Here is a 19208-nt window from a genome sequence, read left to right on the forward strand (position 1 = left end):
AAATAACCTGTAATATGATCTACAGAGGGTTTTTCACTCGTGAGTCCCTCACCAGCTGTGTTTTCCCTCCACTGAAGCCCCTCGGGGTGACTGTGTATGTTTACATTTTCCTGAGACAATGCTGGTTTACTCCTATCATCCTGGCATGATTGTTAATAACACTTTTTTCATGCTCAAAAGTGTCCAGCGTTAGGCAATAAAGTATATGCTCATACTATTTTTCTCTCTCTTGAATACTTGAATTATTCCCAGTTTCAATAATGTAAACTTGCCATGGGTAGGGGCCATTTCTCACTTTCTGGTGTTTCACAAGAACAAACGAATGGAATTTGTCTGATTAAGAACGCTGAGGCAACCTTGACGCTAAGATGGCATTTCCAGTCCCACTGTCATGCTGTGTGTGAGACCCTCCTACCTTGTAGCATTGGTGGTGCGCGTGCTGTAGCCATAGTTATGTGGCCTCCGCTTGAGAATGGCCACTTGACTGAGGGCACTTTTTGCTAAGCTAGCATGTACCTTCTATTTTGTTTTGCTTTGTGTTACTTCTTTACATTTACAAAATATACATAAATCTGTTGTGTTTCTACTTATTTTAAGTCAGATATAATAATTGTAAGCATCCAGAGACTTATGAAAACAGAAAATAAAAATCACCTGTAACCCTATCACCCAGAGATAATCATTTTTTTTAATTGAGGTAGAGTTGGTGTACAATATTATATGTTTCAGGTGTACAACATAGTGATTCATAATTTTTAAAGATTATAATCCATTTATAGTTATTATAAAATATTGATCACATTCCCTGTGCTGAACAATATACCCTCATAACTTATTTATTTTATACATAGTAGCTGGTACCTCTTAATCCCCTACCCCTATCTTGCCCCTCCCTTTTTCCCTCTCCTCACTGGTAACCACTAGTTTTTCAGAGATAATCATTATTAATACTTTATTTTATTTCCTTTTAGATTGTTTCTAACCTCTGTCCTACCACACATGTATGTACATATGCAAGTCCAGGTATTATTCCTTCCTTCCCTCCCTCCCTTTCTCCCTTCCTTCCTTCCTTCCTTCTTTCTTTCTGAATTATTGTAACAAATTTGAATTACATTATTCATAATATTTTATAACATTTTTTCCATTAACAATTTTTTTTTTGGATGTCATTCCATGGTAAAAATATATCCTCACATTTGTAATGACTACATTGTATTCATTGTGCAGTATAACATGTCTTATTTAGCCAATTCTCTGCTGATGGATACTTAGTTTCACTATATTTTTTTGGTATTAGATGCAGTGTTGTGTGAGTGTGTAATGTTGCTATTATACATGATGTTTTGCTATTAGACATAAAATTATGTACTTTTCTACTATTACACACAGTGTTGTAATGCACAACCTTCTATATTTACGTCTTTGCATTTGTCTAAATTATTTCCTTAGGATACACTTTTATTTATTTATTTATTATTAAAATTTTTTACTGAAGTATAGTTGATGTACAATATTATATAAGTTACAGGTGTACAATGTAATGATTCACAATTTTTAAAGGTTATATTCCATTTACAGTTATAAATTATTGGCTATATTCCTCGTGTATCCTTGAAGATACATTTTTAGAATTGCCATCTTGCGGTTAAAAATATGCTCAGTTCTAAGTGCTTTCGTGCCCTATTACTACCCAAAAAGTACACAAGAAGGTGCGATATCATTGCTTTTAACTCTTAAATAAGCTTGCAGGCTAGTAGGTTTTCAAGCAAAAATGCTATGAAGACCTAAAGAGAAATTGTCTGATAATGATTTTTTTTTTAGATTTATTTATTTTTTATTGATTGATTGATTGATTGCTATGTTGGGCCTTCGTTTCTGTGCTAGGGCTTTCTCTAGTTGCGGCAAGCGGGGGCCGCTCTTCATCACAGTGCACGGGTCTCTCACTATCACGGCCTCTCTTGTTGCGGAGCACAGGCTCCGGACGCGCAGGCTCAGTAATTGTGGCTCACGGGCCCAGTTGCTCCGCGGCATGTGGGATCTTCCCAGACCAGGGCACAAACCCGTGTCCCCCGCATTAGCAGGCAGACTCTCAACCACTGCGCCACCAGGGAAGCCCTGATAATGATTTCATACTGCTGTTCCCTTGTTCAGCTTCCTGTCCCTGGGAATAAAGATGGGGAAAATGGAAACACTTGCAGCTTCCTTTTCTCTGTCCAGAGGGTCTCTGCTTCTTTCCCCTGGTAAATGTCCACAGAGGATTGTAGAGTCTGTGTTACTGAACTGCATCCATCAGTGCCTCTGCTTAGTGAACGTGTGGTGGGTTTGTCAGTTTCAGGAGCATCATTTGCTCACCATACACTGTTTTGCCATAGCTAGGACACAGGCGACTTTTTTTTTTTTTTTCTGAGAAGATTGTTTCTTCCTTTGTTTTAAGCTGAAGAAATGTCAACCATTGGGAGTTTTGAAGGATTCCAGCCTGTGTCTCTGAAGCAAGAGGGAGATGACCAAACCTCTGAGACTGATCAGCTGTCCACGGAGGAGGGTGGCCCAGGCACTGTCTCAGGGCCAAGGCAGACGTCAAGGTCTCCAAGCGTGACTGAATCAGCACTCTACCCCAGTCCCTATCACCAGCCTTATATCTCACGGAAGTACTTCGTTACATGGGTAAAATAATAAAATCATGAATTTAAATACTACATAAGACTTCTCCTTAAAAATATCCTAATATCCTTCCATATACCACGTTTTACCAACTGTTTTCATGTTCGTTATCTTGTGTAATAGTCACAATAGCTGTGAAGTAGTCATCCTTATCTCCATTTTATAGGTGAAGGATCTGCATTTCGGAGAAGTTAAGGGTCTATTTTTGACCACCAGATAGTATCAAGGAGAAGCAGGTCCTCCAGCCTCCATGGGTCTTTGGCTCCTCAGTCCTGTATTCATGCTAGACCTGACCTCAATAAATTAATGCTCTATGGAGAGAGAACCAGACTGGCTAGAATATAAAGCTGGGAGCCCAGAGGGAGTATTTGTTGTAAGTCTGGAAAAGACATGGGTGATGGAGTGGAAAGGGTTGCTGAGCATGGGCTAAACCTCAAGGGTCTACATGGGCATGCTGGTATAACAATGCGGGGACAAACACTTTATTCCAAACCTGTAGCTGCAGTTGGAGCTGAGCTTCTTCCCTGTGCATCAAAGCAGTGAGCTTGTAGGCTACCATCAACTGGGGGCAACATTGCAGATTGTGCACTGTGGCAACAGAGAGATTCTTCAAGTGTACATGGAACATCTCTTTGTTGAAAAAAAATTTTTTTCACCTCAACTCCTAAATAAGTGGTGGCCAAGAGTTTGAGACTATTTATAATGCTTTAACTAACAAACCCTGATTTGTTAGCCTTTAAAATATATCTTTGGTTAAGATAAAGTTGTAGCTAAAGAGACTCAGTATGTGTGTGTGTGTGTGTGTGTGTGTGTGTGTGTGTGTGTTTGAAGATATATACCTATATTACCTATATTCAGTGACTCTTAACCTATATTCAGTGACTCAAATGTGCAGAGTGCTTGGCATGTTCTATACTATGTGTGTGTTTGTGTGTTTTTGCATAGGTAAAGCAAATGGTTTATTTTCCAAAGTATGAGAACTTTATTGAATATGCAAAGTTAAACTGTGAGATATAGCTGGGAAAGAAATCAAAGCATCCCTTAAAGTGTCCTTTCCTTTGATAGTGATGATGAGAGAAGAACAGGATTTGATGAGAGAAGAACAGTGATGAATGATATAGAATAAGGACTTTATCATTGGAAGCTGGTTCAATTAAGAGAGCTGCCTGAGAAGTCTATGCAAAGCTGTTGTCTTTGCATCTGATGATGGGTCTGAAGTTGCTATAGATCAACCAATTGGCTGTTGTGAAGTAGGAATAGGAAATAGGGAAAAACCTGAACCTGAATGGACAAACTGGAATTCCTTTTGACCGAGCGGCTCCCACCATGGAAAAATGGAACCTGTGTTTGTCTCCCACCAAGTTTGAACTTGAAGATGTGAGTCACTTTCAGGAGAAGCCAGTGTTCTTCTCCACCGAGCGAGCTGCACACTTACCCAGTTCAGGGAAGGAGGATCTGAGGGAGGAGGTCTGACTGTAACAAAAGGAGCTGTAGGTCCAGGGGCTTCCCCACCCCCTCCCATGCCATCAAGTAAACAGGAGGTTGGCAGCTGTGAACATGAGCTGCACTTGGGCCTGATTGTCCTGCCCTGATCTTCAATAAGGGATCATGACTGATGTTTCACTTCTGCCTTTCAAATCTGACACAAACGTCTCTTGTGGCCAGCACTAATTTAGAAGCAGACAGGAAAGGAAATTCTAGAAAATGTAGTTCTAGCTTAGCTAAATTGACACAGTCTAAAGCTACAACAGAGCTTTTGTTTGTTTATTTATGTATTTACATGATGCTTTTATTTGTGTGGCTCTATGTAGCTTATAAAATACAGTCCCCTGGAGAAACACTGTGAGGTAGGCAGGAAAGGGCTTATCACTCTTGTTTTAGTGGTAAACGTATTGAAGTTTCAGAGGAGTGAAGTGACCTAAGTCACGTAATATTAGTGTAAGAGCTGTAGCTAGACTCTGTATCTTCTGTCTCTAAGTCCGGTGTTCTTTCTACCATAATGTACAATTGAACGTATGGCCCCCTAGTAAAGGTTTTCAGTGATTGACTACGATTCATGTGAAGAACATCGTCTCCAACAGGTGTATAGAAAATAACTTTAAGTTCTCAAGAGCTTGGGAAAGGAAAACCTTCTTCTAATCTTATCAGTGAGTCTGAAGTAGACCTGAGGACTCTTTAGGAGGTATCTGTAAGGGCTACATTCCCAAGCAGTCAGCATTAACTTTCCTTCAGACCAAGAGACAAAATATGAAGAGGTTTTTTCTTTTTTAGCATGTGAGTATGATGAATGTGCTTTAATGCATATGAGGATAAAGAAAATACGACTGTTGGTTCGACTGAAACAATGATAAATATTATTTTGAATAAGTAATGATCCAGTTTTACTACCTTGTAAACCACAAATCTGCTGATGTGGTGGTAGCTGTGGAAATGGGAGGAGACATATGTATGTATGTATGTATGTATATGTGTGTGTGTATATACATATACATATATATAAATTTTCTCATCTTCAAAGTATGGATAAAATATCAGTTTTTTTTTTTTTAATCTATTATTTATTTTTGCTGTGTTGGGTCTTTGTTTCTGTGCGAGGGCTTTCTCCATTTGCGGCAAGCGGGGGCCACTCTTCATCGCGGTGCGCGGGCCTCTCACTATCACGGCCTTTCTTGTTGCGGAGCACAGGCTCCAGACGCGCAGGCTCAGTAGTTGTGGCTCATGGGCCTAGTTGCTCTGCGGCATGTGGGATCTTCCCAGACCAGGGCTTGAACCCATGTCCCCTGCATTGGCAGGCAGATTCTCAACCACTGTGCCACCAGGGAAGCCGAAAATATCAGTTTTATATGGGAGTTTAAATAAGCTAATTTTTAAAGAGTTCTTAGTACAGTGTAAGACGCATCTATTAACATTTCATAAACAACATCTCTTGCTATTTTAAATGCTTTCTTTCTCTTTTTTGCTGACTTGGCGTTCACATTTCTGTTATTGGTAATAAGGAATGATATTAAGATTCCCATGACCTCACCATGACCCCTAAGGTGAGATATAAATGTAGACGTATAAGGTCTGTAGCAGGAAAGAGGTTCAAATGAAGGAAGCTAACTGATTTTCTCAAGGGATAATTAAATCAGACCAGGGCTCTGAATGACTCAGATCTATGAAACATACATCATAATGTTTTGCTTCTTAGAGCTGAAATGAGATCTAAGGATGATCTGGTCCAGGGCTTCTCAGTACTTATCATGCAAAGGGATCACCTGGAGAACTTGTTAAAATACTGGTCTGATTCAGTGGGTCTGGGATGAGGCCTTAGATTCTGCGTTTATATAAACTCTCTGGCAATGCTCATGCTTTCTGTCCACAGACCACACTTTGAACACCAAGTTGCTAGTCAATTCTCTCATTTTTAGAGGCAACTGAAGTCCAGAGAGGGGCAGTGGCTCACCCAAGGTCCTAACAGTTAGTGAGCACTGACTTGCCCAAGAGGTTAGTAAGTAGCAAAGCTAAGGTTAGAACAAATGTTCCCCAATTCCCATTCATAGTTCTGTGATCCCACGCAGTGATTTAAAATAAATCAGTTTATTACAGTGTAAGAATTTTAAGGATATATCTTGCAAATTCAGAAAAGCAGTAAGTGACTGAGTGGAGAAATTCCTTGGCCATGCATTTTATTTTATTACAGTGTTTTAAAATAATTTCACAGGAGGTGGTTTATTGAAAAAAATTGGAAAATGTGGACAAGCAAGATAAAAGTCACCATAATTCCATAGTTCAAAGTTAACCAAAATATATGAATGTGCTTTTATACATTTTGGTCAATAACCTTACTTTTTTCTTACATGTACATTTTATTGTGCAAAAAAATAGAATTACACGCCAAATATTTATTATGTCAATAACTGTAGTTTCATAACATCATTTTTAACACTATAATATCCCGCTATGGAGATGTAGTACAATTTATTTAAGTTTTGCTGGATATTTAAGTTGTTTCTTGTTCATATCTGGAAAGGAAAGTTATTCCTTGGCTTGCTGAGGCAGAATGGCACTCAGTTACTCAGCTGCCAGGAGTGGACACCCAATGCTATAATAATAAGCAGGATCAGTATATGAGTTTCAAGCTGGATATGCAAAGATGTGACTGATATGAAAGTATAGATCAATTTAGGACAAACAAGGCATTTTAAGCATCATAATATTGTGCATTAGATCACGTCTCTGAATACCTGGTCGTAAAACAAGCCAATCTGGTCCTTTAAACCTCTTGTGTTCTTTTATAGGTCACTCTGGGTTGTTGCTTTCTTCCCTCAGGCTTCCAGCCAATTATTTATTTACTGCAAATTTGCCCTTCTGATACAGCTTAGCAACATTCTTTCACAGAGCCAGGAGGGGCCTCAGATAATATCCAACCCCACCCCTGAGACACACAAAGAAGATGTGACTTGTCCAAAGGCAACCAGCAACTTAGGGGTCATAGCAGGCCAGGAACCCAAGACTTCTGGAACTTTCTACCACCCATCCACTGCCTCTGGCCTTGGACAATGAATGAGGAGTCACAGTAATGAAGGTCTGAACCACTTGCTATCAGTCTGCTTGGATAACCTTTTCCTCCTATTTTTGTTCATCTGCTATTATTGCTTAGACATATCTAAAAATGGCCTACTGTCTTCTCTCAACAAAAGTACCCCTCAAGACTGATAACTTGCGGTATATTATGATAATTACTTTAGTTGTGGAGAGTGATATTCAAAAGCAACTTCTTATGAAAGGAACAATACTTGATCCGCATGGGGAAAGATATATTTAAACTCCCTGTAGGATTCTATATTTGCAGATACCTTATCAGGAAGTTGAAAGCGATTAGAGATGGGGAATTATCTCTAAATTTATACTTGAGAATGTAAATTACATACAAACTAATGGGACTAAAACTCTTTGATCTTTTAATATTTAATTAATGGTTCCCCATGGCCTTTTTATAGCCTGTGTTCTATTGTGAGCAACAAGATTTTAATAAGCAAGTTTGGGACTTCCCATTGTGTGGCAAGATGCTGTTACCTTCATGACACTAATTTGACTTTCATACTCTCTCCTTTTCCCTCTTCTCTTACTACACGCTTCCCCATGTCTTGCTCTTGTACTGGGAACAACTAAATATATTGTATTGTTGTATTGTAATTGTCTGTGTGAGCTTCTTTCTGATTTAGAAATTATATATCTCACTGGGCAAAATGTTTCTTGACTCCCCTCCTTACACTGAAATCCTTTGAAGATGGTAGTAAAGTTGGTGTTTCTATCTGAGGGCAGACACTTAACAATCATGAAATAAGAAGCATTTCCTTCATTTTCAGGGAGAGACAAATTTGCCTGGGCTTTACAAATCACATCCAATTCACAGCTGGTTTTCTTACCTTATGAATATACCACAAAGCAAACTCTTTCTTGGTATGACGACACCCTCAAGCGAGAGCTGATTGTGTCTAAGTCCCTAGGAGCATTCCTTTCTATCTTGTCCCCTCCTCTCACTGTCTAGCTAAGGGGTCCAGTACATGGGAAAATATTAGCAGCAGACATGAATATTGTTTGTGTGACTACTGGCCCTGGGCTATTCTAGCTCAAGGGAACACAAGGAGACAAATACATATGTCTTTGAACTTTCCTCAGTACGTTTGTTTTGATTGAAAATATTTAGTGCTAGACTATTAGAGAAAATATTGACCATTAAGCTATGTAGTGACTTATAAGTAAGGGTCCTCCTAATGATTTTTTCTTAAAATTTAGAATTAGAAATGTATGTGTACTCTCTTGCCAGGCTTTCTCTGGTCGAGTGATGAGTACATATCATTCCATTATACTTTCTTATTAGTCTTAGACTGCAAGGAGTCTCAGAGTTAATTGTTCCATTGCAGTAACCATTTGATCCCCCAATCCCAGTACAATGATTTCCTTTCTATTTAATGTTAACAAGAAGAATGATAATAAAGTCTTCTATTCTTCAGTGTTACCAAATGTTTTCACCATTTCCTAACAGCTCTGTTACAGTTAATGATATCTTATCCATCTAACAAATGCTTACACTGATGCATGGAATGACAAGGTGACTTAACATGGGTCTCAGAGCCAGCAGAAAGGCTGAGATTTAAAACCTTGTCCTGGACACAAGTCAAAGTGTTCACACACTTTATTTCATTTTTGACACTAAAAGGCTGAAGTTAATTTATCATAGTAACCAATAATAACAAATGGAGGAGAGTAAAATGCTCTATCAGGATACGATGCATAACTGTTCCATAGAGGCATAACTGATATTTCTACTGAAGGTAAGAATTCAGGCAGTGAGGACATGGACAGAACTCCAGAGACTTCCAAACTGTTCTATAAGGAATACACTTTATTTTTAATGTTTAACTTTTGAAAATGTGTACAGCCAAACAACACCCATCCACTGGCTCCATCCACCAAGTTCCTTCCCTACCCTTAGGGAACCGCTGTTAACATTTTCTATGTATCCTTCTAGAGTGACTTTAGGCCTGTACAAACACAAATACTTATTCTTATCCATTCTCCTCCTTTTCACACAAAAAGGTGGCATATTTACCCTTTCTTCTGAACATTTTTTTCCTTTCACTTAATAACGTATTTTGAAATCAAAGATTAGTACATGTTTCTTCATTTTTTACATATTTATCATATTTCATTGCATGGATATGTCCCATAATACACCTAACAAGTCTACTATTGATAGATATTTGCATGGTTTCCAAGTTTTTGCTATCCACAAACTAGGCTGCAAAGGACACTTTATACATATGTCATTTTGTACATATGCAAGAGTATCTATAGTATAACTTCACAGAAATGGAATGTGTGGATCGAAGATTAGATCATTTTGATAGTTTTTGCCAATTGCCTTCCATAGGGAAGACAAGTAAGGTTTTGAAAAATTCTACATTCTTTTATTCATCTTTACATGTTTTTGGCAAAGTGTCTGGCATAAAAGCATCCAACAAAATGCTTATTTTAGGATTATTTCATTATTCTCCAATTCCACTTATAATTTTTTTCTTCTGAAAAGTATTAGTTTCACTACCAAGTTATATTAGCTTGAGGCAGAAATTATGTGAATACAGGAAAAGAGACAGGAAAAATAGCCATGATGAGTCATCAAAGAAGGCATCATTTTTTAGAGAACTTTGACCAGTGGGCCTAGTAGAGTCAGGCTGTATCATGGGGAGCCGAAGATGACGGGTGGTGGGAGAATTGTCACAGAATCAGGAAATTTCCCTGCAGGGTAGTCCAGTCCTACCAGCTGGATTACTGGAAACCAGTGATGTTGACACAATCTCCTGTGTCAGTGGGAGCTCAAGGCATATTTGACTAGTGTCCCAGAACTTACTGATTTTATGACACACAGGTTTCAGCAAGCACGGGGTACCATACTAGCTTTCTGACAATCCTTTAACCAGCAGCGGAGGATGACAAAAGAGTTGGAAATCATTCAGTCCCCTGGCTGACTGTCCAATCCAACAGGAAACTTGTTAAAACTGAAAATTAGAATCTCTCAGTGTAAAAGGCTATGATCATATTTTCTTGAAGATTTCCAGGAGGTTTTGATCATCAGCTTGGCTCAGAAATCTTTGGTTCAGTCTACTCAGTTGTCTTATAGATAAAGAAGTGGAAGCCAAGGAAAGTTAAATAATTATCTGTAGGTCACAGAATTTATTCATGACATATCTGGACTATGAACCCAGGTCACTCAATTCTCTGTAGTTGTCCTATCCATTTCCTGGATGACTTGTGCTGTGTGGAATGAGTGGAAGGGGGGGGGACAGCTAAGGACGTAAAGTTCTGTACCATTTACTACCATTTCATCTGAAGCAGCTCCATTCTTTTCCTGTATTTTACATGTGGACTCATATAAGATTTTTCTTAACTGATGGACTCTGTGGCCAACGTCTTTTAAAGCCTTTTATCATAGTCTGAGAAAACAAGCAAACCAAAATCCTACAATCGCCTCACCTCTGGGAGAAGATATTTGAATGGGTCCTAGCCAGGCTAGTATCCCCATTTCTTTTCGGGAGAGAAAGGTCTCAAGCTAAGGAGGATTAGGAATGTTAATGTTTATGGAAGATTAAGTGTCTAGCATAAAGCCCTATTATACAGAGAATATATGAGAACTTGTAACATACTTGTCCCAGGGTTGGGCATGAGACCAGCACTGTGTTGTAGGCCTGGAAGTGAAATGTCTGGGTTTCCTGTCTTGTCTCTGTCACTTCTTAGCTGAGTGAACTTGACAAGTTATATACTTCCCTACACAGACCCCTGTTTTCACACTTATAAAATGGAATGGCTTATAATAGATAAGCCCTTGGCTGTAGTGGTTTTCAACTTTGGCTATACATTGGAGTTATCTGGGATGCTTTTAAAACTCCTGATGTACTGTTATGTGAATCCCGTCCACTGAGTATCTGATATAATTGGCCTGGTGCACAGCCCTGGCATTAGGATTTTCAAAAGCTCCGCCGGTGATTCTGATGGGTAACCAAGGCTGAGAGTAACTGCCTAGAGAACAAGGGTTCTTATAGTAGAGTCCCACACCAACAGCATCACCCAGGAACTTGTTAGAAATGCAAATTCTCAGGCCCACCCCAGAACTACTGAATCAGAAACTCTGCGGACAGTGCCCAGAAATCTGTTTTAAGACACATTTCAGGTGATTCTGATATGTGCTGAAGTTTAAGAATCACTGAGCTAGAGGGTCTATGAATTTATTATTAAGACAGGGCTAATCCGTTTTTAAGCTAGAGGCAGGCTCATAGTAGGAATTCCTTTTTGGATAAAGGTAAAAAAAAAGAGAGGTAAGGAGACAAAAAATTCATTTCCCAGAGCCAGATAAAATTATAGTCAGAATATTGGAAGAAGCTTTCCTCCTTTGTGTTTTATGGCCATGTACTCTTTGAAGAGAGAAAGGTTAGATTTTAGAAATGTATGTATTGCTAAATGCACTGAACTTCCTGATACACATTTGTTTATTAGAAAAACTGGTGCTCTGAAAATGACTATCTTCATTTCTATGAGAAAATGTGAGTAAGATTATAAAAATCTCACAGGACTTGGATCACTTTTGTCCCACCCAAGGAGAGCAACTTAGTAATTACCAGAGTTTAAGACTAAGCTCTCCAGCAGGCAGTGCCTACAACAAACAGGCAACTCCAAGAATTATCTTTCCTGGTCAACTTTTTGGAGGAATTGCTGGGATATAGTAATTAATCATAAGCATGAAGAGGACTCAGTCTTCTCTAAACTAGGTATTCTCTTTTTCCTACTCAGCCAGGGCCCATTGAGACCGCCACAGAAGACTTGAAAGGCCACATTGCCAAGACTTCTGGAGAGAAAATTCAAGGCTTCTGGCTCTTGACAGAGTGAGTAATTATGACTAAGTGAAGGGCAGTGGAAATCTAGCCTTTTCCTTGACGACACCATAATAGAATAGGAGATGGCCCAGTGGAAGAATTTCTCCTGGTTACAGTGAGATAATTGATTGACATATCCAGCTGGAGAGTAAAGTTTCATGGTGCCCCATGGCTGATGGTATGACCAGGTTTGACTTCTATCACTGTTTTCCAGGCTAGTTGCTTCACTCAACCATCACTGTGACTACCTTAGGTCAGGCCCTCATCAGGGCTCTCAGGGACCATTGTATTAGCCTCCTAACTGATCTCTCTGGTTCCAATCTCTGTTTCTTGTAAGTACTCTACCTCCAACCACATCAGGCTACTAACCATCCCACTCGGGGTACAGTGGAAAGGAAGGTTGGGAAAGAGGATGAATGAGATCAACATATACAGTGTGAATTTTATCATTAGGTAAATTGGGTACAATAACATGAGCAACAAAACTAGGGAAATCATGCAGGATAAAGACAGGCCACCTTGGAGGTAGGGAGGGATAGATTGGGAGTTTGGAATTGACATGTACACACTGCTATATTTAAAATTGATAACCAACAAGGACCTACTGTATAGCACAGGGAACTCTGCTCAATATTCTGTAATAACCTAAATGGGAACAGAATTTGAAAAAGAATAGATACATGTACATGTATAACTGAATCCCTTTGCTCTGCACCTGAAACTAACACAACATTGTTAATCAACTATACTCCAATATAAAATAAAAATTAAAAAAAACAAAACAAGCAAATAAAAAGCCCTCAAAAGAAAGGCCACCTGTCCAGAGTTAAGATAAAAAACAAATCTAACACTTAAGTGCTTGTCACTTTAATGACTGCTCCATTCACCCTCAAGACTTATCTTAGCTACAGGGGTTTTCATTGCCAAAGACACAATGAAGATGGTTAACTTTCTGTCCTACTCTGAAACTCTAGTGTCTGTGTGACCTTTTTTTCACCCACCAGGTGAATATTAGGAATGCCATAGTCCTTATAATCATAAGTAAAATATGCACATAATAAGGGTAAGAGGCATCTCTTTTCTTCTGCAGAATCCATGATATTAAATGGAGAATGCAATTAGAACTCCATTTGAGATACTTAATTGGTTCAGTAAGTTTTCTTGGTAATACAATCACCAAAGGTTCCAGCCGAAAAGCTCAGTCATTTCTACACCTGAGTGAAGAATCATTTTATCTTTCACTTCTGGGAGGGACATCTTCTTTGAATAAATTTTAGGAGGACAACACTGGAATGTTTAACCTTCCAGTCGAGCAGAACAAATCCCTCAATCAAAGGAATGCAGAACCAAATAACATGTGAATCCATCTTTCTGACCACCATATCATATTTTTGTTTCAAATGGGTTGCAAAAATTGAATTAAAATGAATTTTTGAAAACCAAGCTGATAAGTTCTGAGCATTTGTGTCTTCATCTATGAATTGTAGATAATGATATATACCTGACAAGTTGTTATGAAGACTAAACAAGGTAACATTGTAAAATTCTTAGCAAAGTCCCTAGCACATAGTGGATTTTCAATGGACATCAGTGTCCTTCCTCTGTTCTCAAGTACTAACTATTGGTAAAAGGCAATAGTTTTTGACGTTGTTATTGGTAGCCTCTACCTTTATTTCTATCTTGTCCATGTCTATCTCTATCATCTCTGGGTTACCTTTAATGAAAAGTCTTTTAATTTATTCACTTTCACCAACTTACGTTTTATTCTCTACTCTCCACCTCCCATCTGCAGAGTAAAATATGATTTGTGCAAATGAAAAGGCTGCCTTGATTAAGCGAGATGTCTATGTAAATTCTGAAGGTCACATCAGAAGTAAACACTTACCTATTTTGTTTCTACAATGTATCTCACTTTTTTTCTACAATATATCTCATTTCATTTCTACACTGTATCTCATTTATAAGAAAGAACGCACAAACGTGGTCTTTCAAATCCAGTGGTGGCTATTTTTGAATTCTCAAATAATAGAATCAGTAATTTCTTTAATGGTGCATATTTTGTTTGATTTTATTTGTATAGAAGTTTGACTTGTTTTTTGTTTGTCTGAATGTTTCTGCTCAGTGATTACAATGGCCTGTAGATATCAATTTTCGAAAGATAAATCTGATTGTGTGATCTGCATTGAGGTTTAGCACTATAATTGTGTGCTTGATTTAACATCAACTAGGATGAGTACTAACACCAGCAGTTTTCAGGTAAGTATGAACAGCTTTGCCCCAAAGACACAAGTCTTGTACCTACCTCTGAACCTAATAGGAAGTTCAGAAAGTTGGTAAGAACTCTCTGGCAACTAGTTTTCTATTTCTCTTTTGTCTTGTGGTACCCATTTATATTAAGGACAATAATGAGGCATGTATCCTGTGCATGTAGAATTTCAAGCAATCATATTTGCTTATTTGCTATCAGACTTTCTTCCTTTGCACATTGGAACCCATTTCTCCTTTTTAAATGGTAGTGATTTTGTGTTCTTTTTTGGTCATTCTTCTCTCTCCAAATTCTTTCACTTCTCCCACAACCCTCCATCAAAATCTGCTTTCAAGAAAAGATCTGAAAAAAAAAAAAAAAAAAGAAAAGATCTGATTCCAGTCGTTTTTACCAGAGTAAGACATTGCCAGTTTCTTTTCTTTGCCTGTTACTCTTTGTAGCTGGTTCAGACTGCCTTCATGTAATGGAAGGAGGTGCCAGTTGTAAAGAAAATGTTCAGGCATCTGGACTAAATGAATGGGCTCCCGTTCACTGTGACTGTTCAAGCAGAAGATAGGAAGCTGTTTGTCAAAGGAGGGGCATGCATAGGTTTTGAATGACCTTTCAGACTTAAGTCCTCTGTCTATTTGTAGTGCAGCAACAAACAGCAACAGCAAAACCAATCAAACAAAAAACAAAACCTCCAAAATAACGACAGCAAGACTGAACAAAACAAATGTGTAAACACACAGGCCCAGAAAGGTGAGAGCCTGGGCTGCTCTTGTCCCCTTTCCTCCTTTTTCTAATGGAATAAGACCCATCCATTCCTGCGAGTTACAGGGGCTGTAACATAGACCAATTTCCCCAGCTCACCAACCACACAAGACTCTTTTCAAGCATAACACTTTTTTTGTATGTGACAGAAAAGATTGGGCTTCATGTACATCAACTTTCAGCTCCTTCTGGGTAGATGAGAAATCCCTGGCTACTCATCAGTGGTTTAAAGAATATCTGCTTTCAAACCAGTATTCCAGTTTCAGAATGATGAATAGTAAAAACCCTTTTAATGTAGTATATAGCACATGCAAAAGTATCTTCATGTCCATGAACTTGCTTTACCTTCCCTATGTCCTTGTTAGTTTTATGATTCCCATTTTATAGATGAGCGGTGGAGACCAGGGAAAATGAAGTGGCCAGATGAAGATCCCATAAGTGATAGAGCAAGAAAGATGGACCACCACACCCCTGCATTAGCTGGGTTATGATTCTTTCCCCAAGGATATACGGTGTAGATGTGGGGTGACTAATAAGCCCAGCTCCATCTTTAGTCATGGTTGGTCAGACTCCTAGAAGTAGTTTGATATAGGAGGGCAAGGTGGGAGCTGTTGAGAGGAAACTTGAAAAGGGCTTATGGGTCTTGTGTATCATGTTTAAGAACTTCGATTCTATCCCTTAGGTGATAGGGAGGCTCTGATGGGTGAGAACATGTGACTGTATTTATATTTTATGAAGATCACTAAAAGTCCACAATCCCTTATCCAAAACCCTTGAATCAGCTGAGAATTTTTCATATTTTGGAAATGTAAAACAATGCATATGTTGTTTATTTTATGCCCCAAGTGGAGGTCTGGGACAACCGCCCATAATCAAACATATTAATATCTTTGCAGGGAAACATGTGATATTAAAAATAGAATAAATGGTCATGCTGGTTCAGATCCGGTTTTACTGCAAAGTGAGTTTGCACCACGGCTGCAATTTTCAGAGCTTTGTTGAATTTGAAATTGTGGATCAGGGTTTGTGGCCCATACATGTTTGAAATGTGGAGGATCAATGAATGGGTGGGAGGCTAGGTGACATATTAGATACTTATGCAATATCCATGAGGGTCTGATCCAGTGGCATGCTGGAGCTGGTTCACACGTGCTCATAAGAGGTGAATGGTAGGATTTCAGGAATTTTGAGAGTCAGTTGTTAATTCTTAAATTTAAATTATATACTTTTACAAGTTATTATTATATGTAAAATTAAATTAAATTAGTTTCACCCCCAAATAAATTTTTTTGAATTTTATTTTATTTATTATTATTATTTTTAACATCTTTATTGGAGTATAAGTGCTTTACAATGGTGTGTTAGTTTCTGCTGTATAACAAAGTGAATCAGCTATATGTATACATATATCCCCATATCCCCTCTCTCTTGTGTCTCCCTCCCACCCTCCCTATCCCACCCCTCTAGGTGGACACAAACCACTGAGCTGATCTCCCTGTGCCATGCGGCTGCTTCCCACTAGCTATCTATTTTACATTTGGTAGTGTATATATATCCATGCCACTCTCTCACTTCGTCCCAGCTTACCCTTCCTCCTCCCTGTGTCCTCAAGTCCATTCTCTACATCTGTATCTTTATTCCTGTCCTGCCCCTAGGTTCTTCAGAAACTTTTTTTTCCTTTTTTTTTCTTTAAGATTCCATATATATGTGTTAGCATATGGTATTTGTTTTTCTCTTTATGACTTACTTCACTCTGTATGACAGACTCTGGGTCCACCCACCTCATTACAAAATAACTCAATTTCATTTCTTTTTATGGCTGAGTAATATTCCATTGTATATATGTGCCACATCTTCTTTATCTATTTATCTGTCGATGGACACTTAGGTTACTTCCATGTCCTGGATATTGTAAATAGAGCTGCAATGAACATTGTGGTACATGACTCTTTTTGAATTATGGTTTTCTCAGGGTATATGCCCAGTAGTGGGATTGCTGGGTCGTATGGTAGTTCTATTTTTAGTTTCTTAAGGAACCTCCATACTATTCTCGATAGTGGCTGTATCAATTTACATTCCCACCAACAGTGCAAGAGGGTTCCCTTTTCTCCACACCCTCTCCAGCATTTATTGTTTGTAGATTTTTTGATGATGGCCATTCTGACTGGTGTGAGGTGATACCTCACTGTAGTTTGTTTTTTTTTTTAAATTATTTTTTATTTATTTATTTATGGCTGTATTGGGTCTTCGTTTCTGTGCGAGGGCTCTCTCTAGTTGCGGCGAGCGGGGGCCACTCTTCATCGCGGTGCGCGGGCCTCTCGCTATCGCGGCCTCTCTTGTTGCGGAGCACGGGCTCCAGACGCGCAGGCTCAGTAGTTGTGGCTCACGGGCCTAGCCGCTCCGCGGCATGTAGGATCCTCCCAGACCAGGGCTCGAACCCATGTCCCCTGCACTGGCAGGCAGATTCTCAACCACTGCGCCACCAGGGAAGCCACTCACTGTAGTTTTGATTTGCATTTCTCTAATAATTAGTGATGTTGAGCATCCTTTCATGTGTTTGTTGGCAATCTGTATATCTTCTTTGGAGAAACATCTATTTAGGTCTTCTACCCATTTTTGAATTGGTTTTTTTGTATTTTTGATATTGAGCTGCATGAGTTGCTTGTAAATTTTGGAGATTAATCCTTTGTCAGTTGCTTCATTTGCAAAAATTTTCTCCCATTCTGAGGGTTGTTTTTTTGTCTTGTTTGTGGTTTCCTTTGCTGTGCAAAAGCTTTTAAGTTTCATTAGGTCCCATTTATTTTTGTTTTTATTTCCGTGGGTCAAAAAGGATCTTGCTGTGATTTATGTCATAGAGTGTTCTGCCTATGTTTTCCTCTAAGAGTTTTATAGTGTCTGGCCTTACATTTAGGTCTTTAATCCATTTTGAGTTTATTTTTGTGTATGATGTTAGGGAGTGTTCTAATTTCATTCTTTTACATGTAGCTGTCCAGTTTTCCCAGCACCACTTATTGAAGAGGCTGTCTTTTCTCCATTGTATAGTCTTGCCTCCTTTATCAAAGATAATGTGACCGTATGTGTGTGGGTTTATCTCTGGGCTTTCTATCCTGTTCCACCAATCTATATTTCTGTTTTTGTGCCAGTACCATACTGTCTTGATTACTGTAACTTTGTAGTATAGTCTGAAGTCCAGGAGCCTGATTCCTCCAGCTTCGTTTTTCTTCCTCAAGATTGCTCTGGGGTCTTTTTTGTTTTCATACAAATTGTGAAATTTTTTCTTCTAGTTCTGTGAAAAATGCCATTGGTAGTTTGATAGGGATTGCATTGAATCTGTAGATTGCTTTGGGTAGTATAGTCATTTTCACAATGTTGATTTTTCCAATCCACAAGCATGGTATATCTCTCCATCTGTTTGTATCATCTTTAATTTCTTTCATCAGTGTCTTATAGTTTTCTGCATACAGGTCTTTTGTCTCCTTAGGTAGGTTTATTCCTAGGTATTTTATTCTTTTTGTTGCAATGGTAAATGGAAGTGTTTCCTTACTTTCTCTATCAGATTTTTCATCATCAGTGTATAGGAATGCAAGAGATTTCTGTGTATTCATTTTGTATCCTGCTACTTTACCAAATTCATTGATCAGCTCTACTAGTTTTCTGGTAGCATGTTTAGGATTCTCCATGTATAGTATCATGTCATCTGCAAACAGTGACAGTTTTACTTCCTCTTTTCTAATTTGGATTCCTTTTATTTCTTCTTCTTCTCTGATTGCTGTGGCTAAAACTTCCAAAACTATGTTGAATAATAGTGGCGAGACTGGGCAACTTTGTCTTGTTCCTGATCTTAGTGGAAATGCTTTCAGTTTTTCACCATTGAAAATGATGTTGGCTGTGGGTTTTGTCATATATAACCTTTATTATGTTGAGGTAAGTTCCCTCTATGCCTACTTTCTGGAGGGTTTTTATCATAAATGGGTGTTGAATTTTGTTGAAAGCTTTTTCTGCATCTATTGAGATGATCATATGGTTTTTCTCCTTCAGTTTGTTAATATGGTTTATCACATTGATTGATTTGTGTATATTGAAGAATCCTTGCATTCCAGGAATAAACCCCACTT

At 38.5% G+C, this 19208-nt stretch overlaps 1 protein-coding gene across 1 annotated transcript in view; it reads left to right on the plus strand.

Annotated features, from left to right (window-relative positions):
• Positions 1–2442: 2442 nt before the first annotated feature.
• The window catches only part of TPRG1 (tumor protein p63 regulated 1), a gene marked incomplete at its 5' end in the record, with an annotated part of 118796 nt that continues 102030 nt past the window's right edge, over positions 2443–19208 (plus strand). The window contains 2 exon segments of the mRNA XM_082461607.1: positions 2443–2664; positions 11992–12083. Of these exon segments, the coding sequence (XP_082317733.1) occupies positions 2443–2664; positions 11992–12083 (314 nt within the window).

This window comes from Balaenoptera physalus (assembly GCF_965194825.1).
Source record: "Balaenoptera physalus genome assembly, chromosome: 4".
NCBI classification, from domain to species: Eukaryota; Metazoa; Chordata; class Mammalia; order Artiodactyla; family Balaenopteridae; genus Balaenoptera; species Balaenoptera physalus.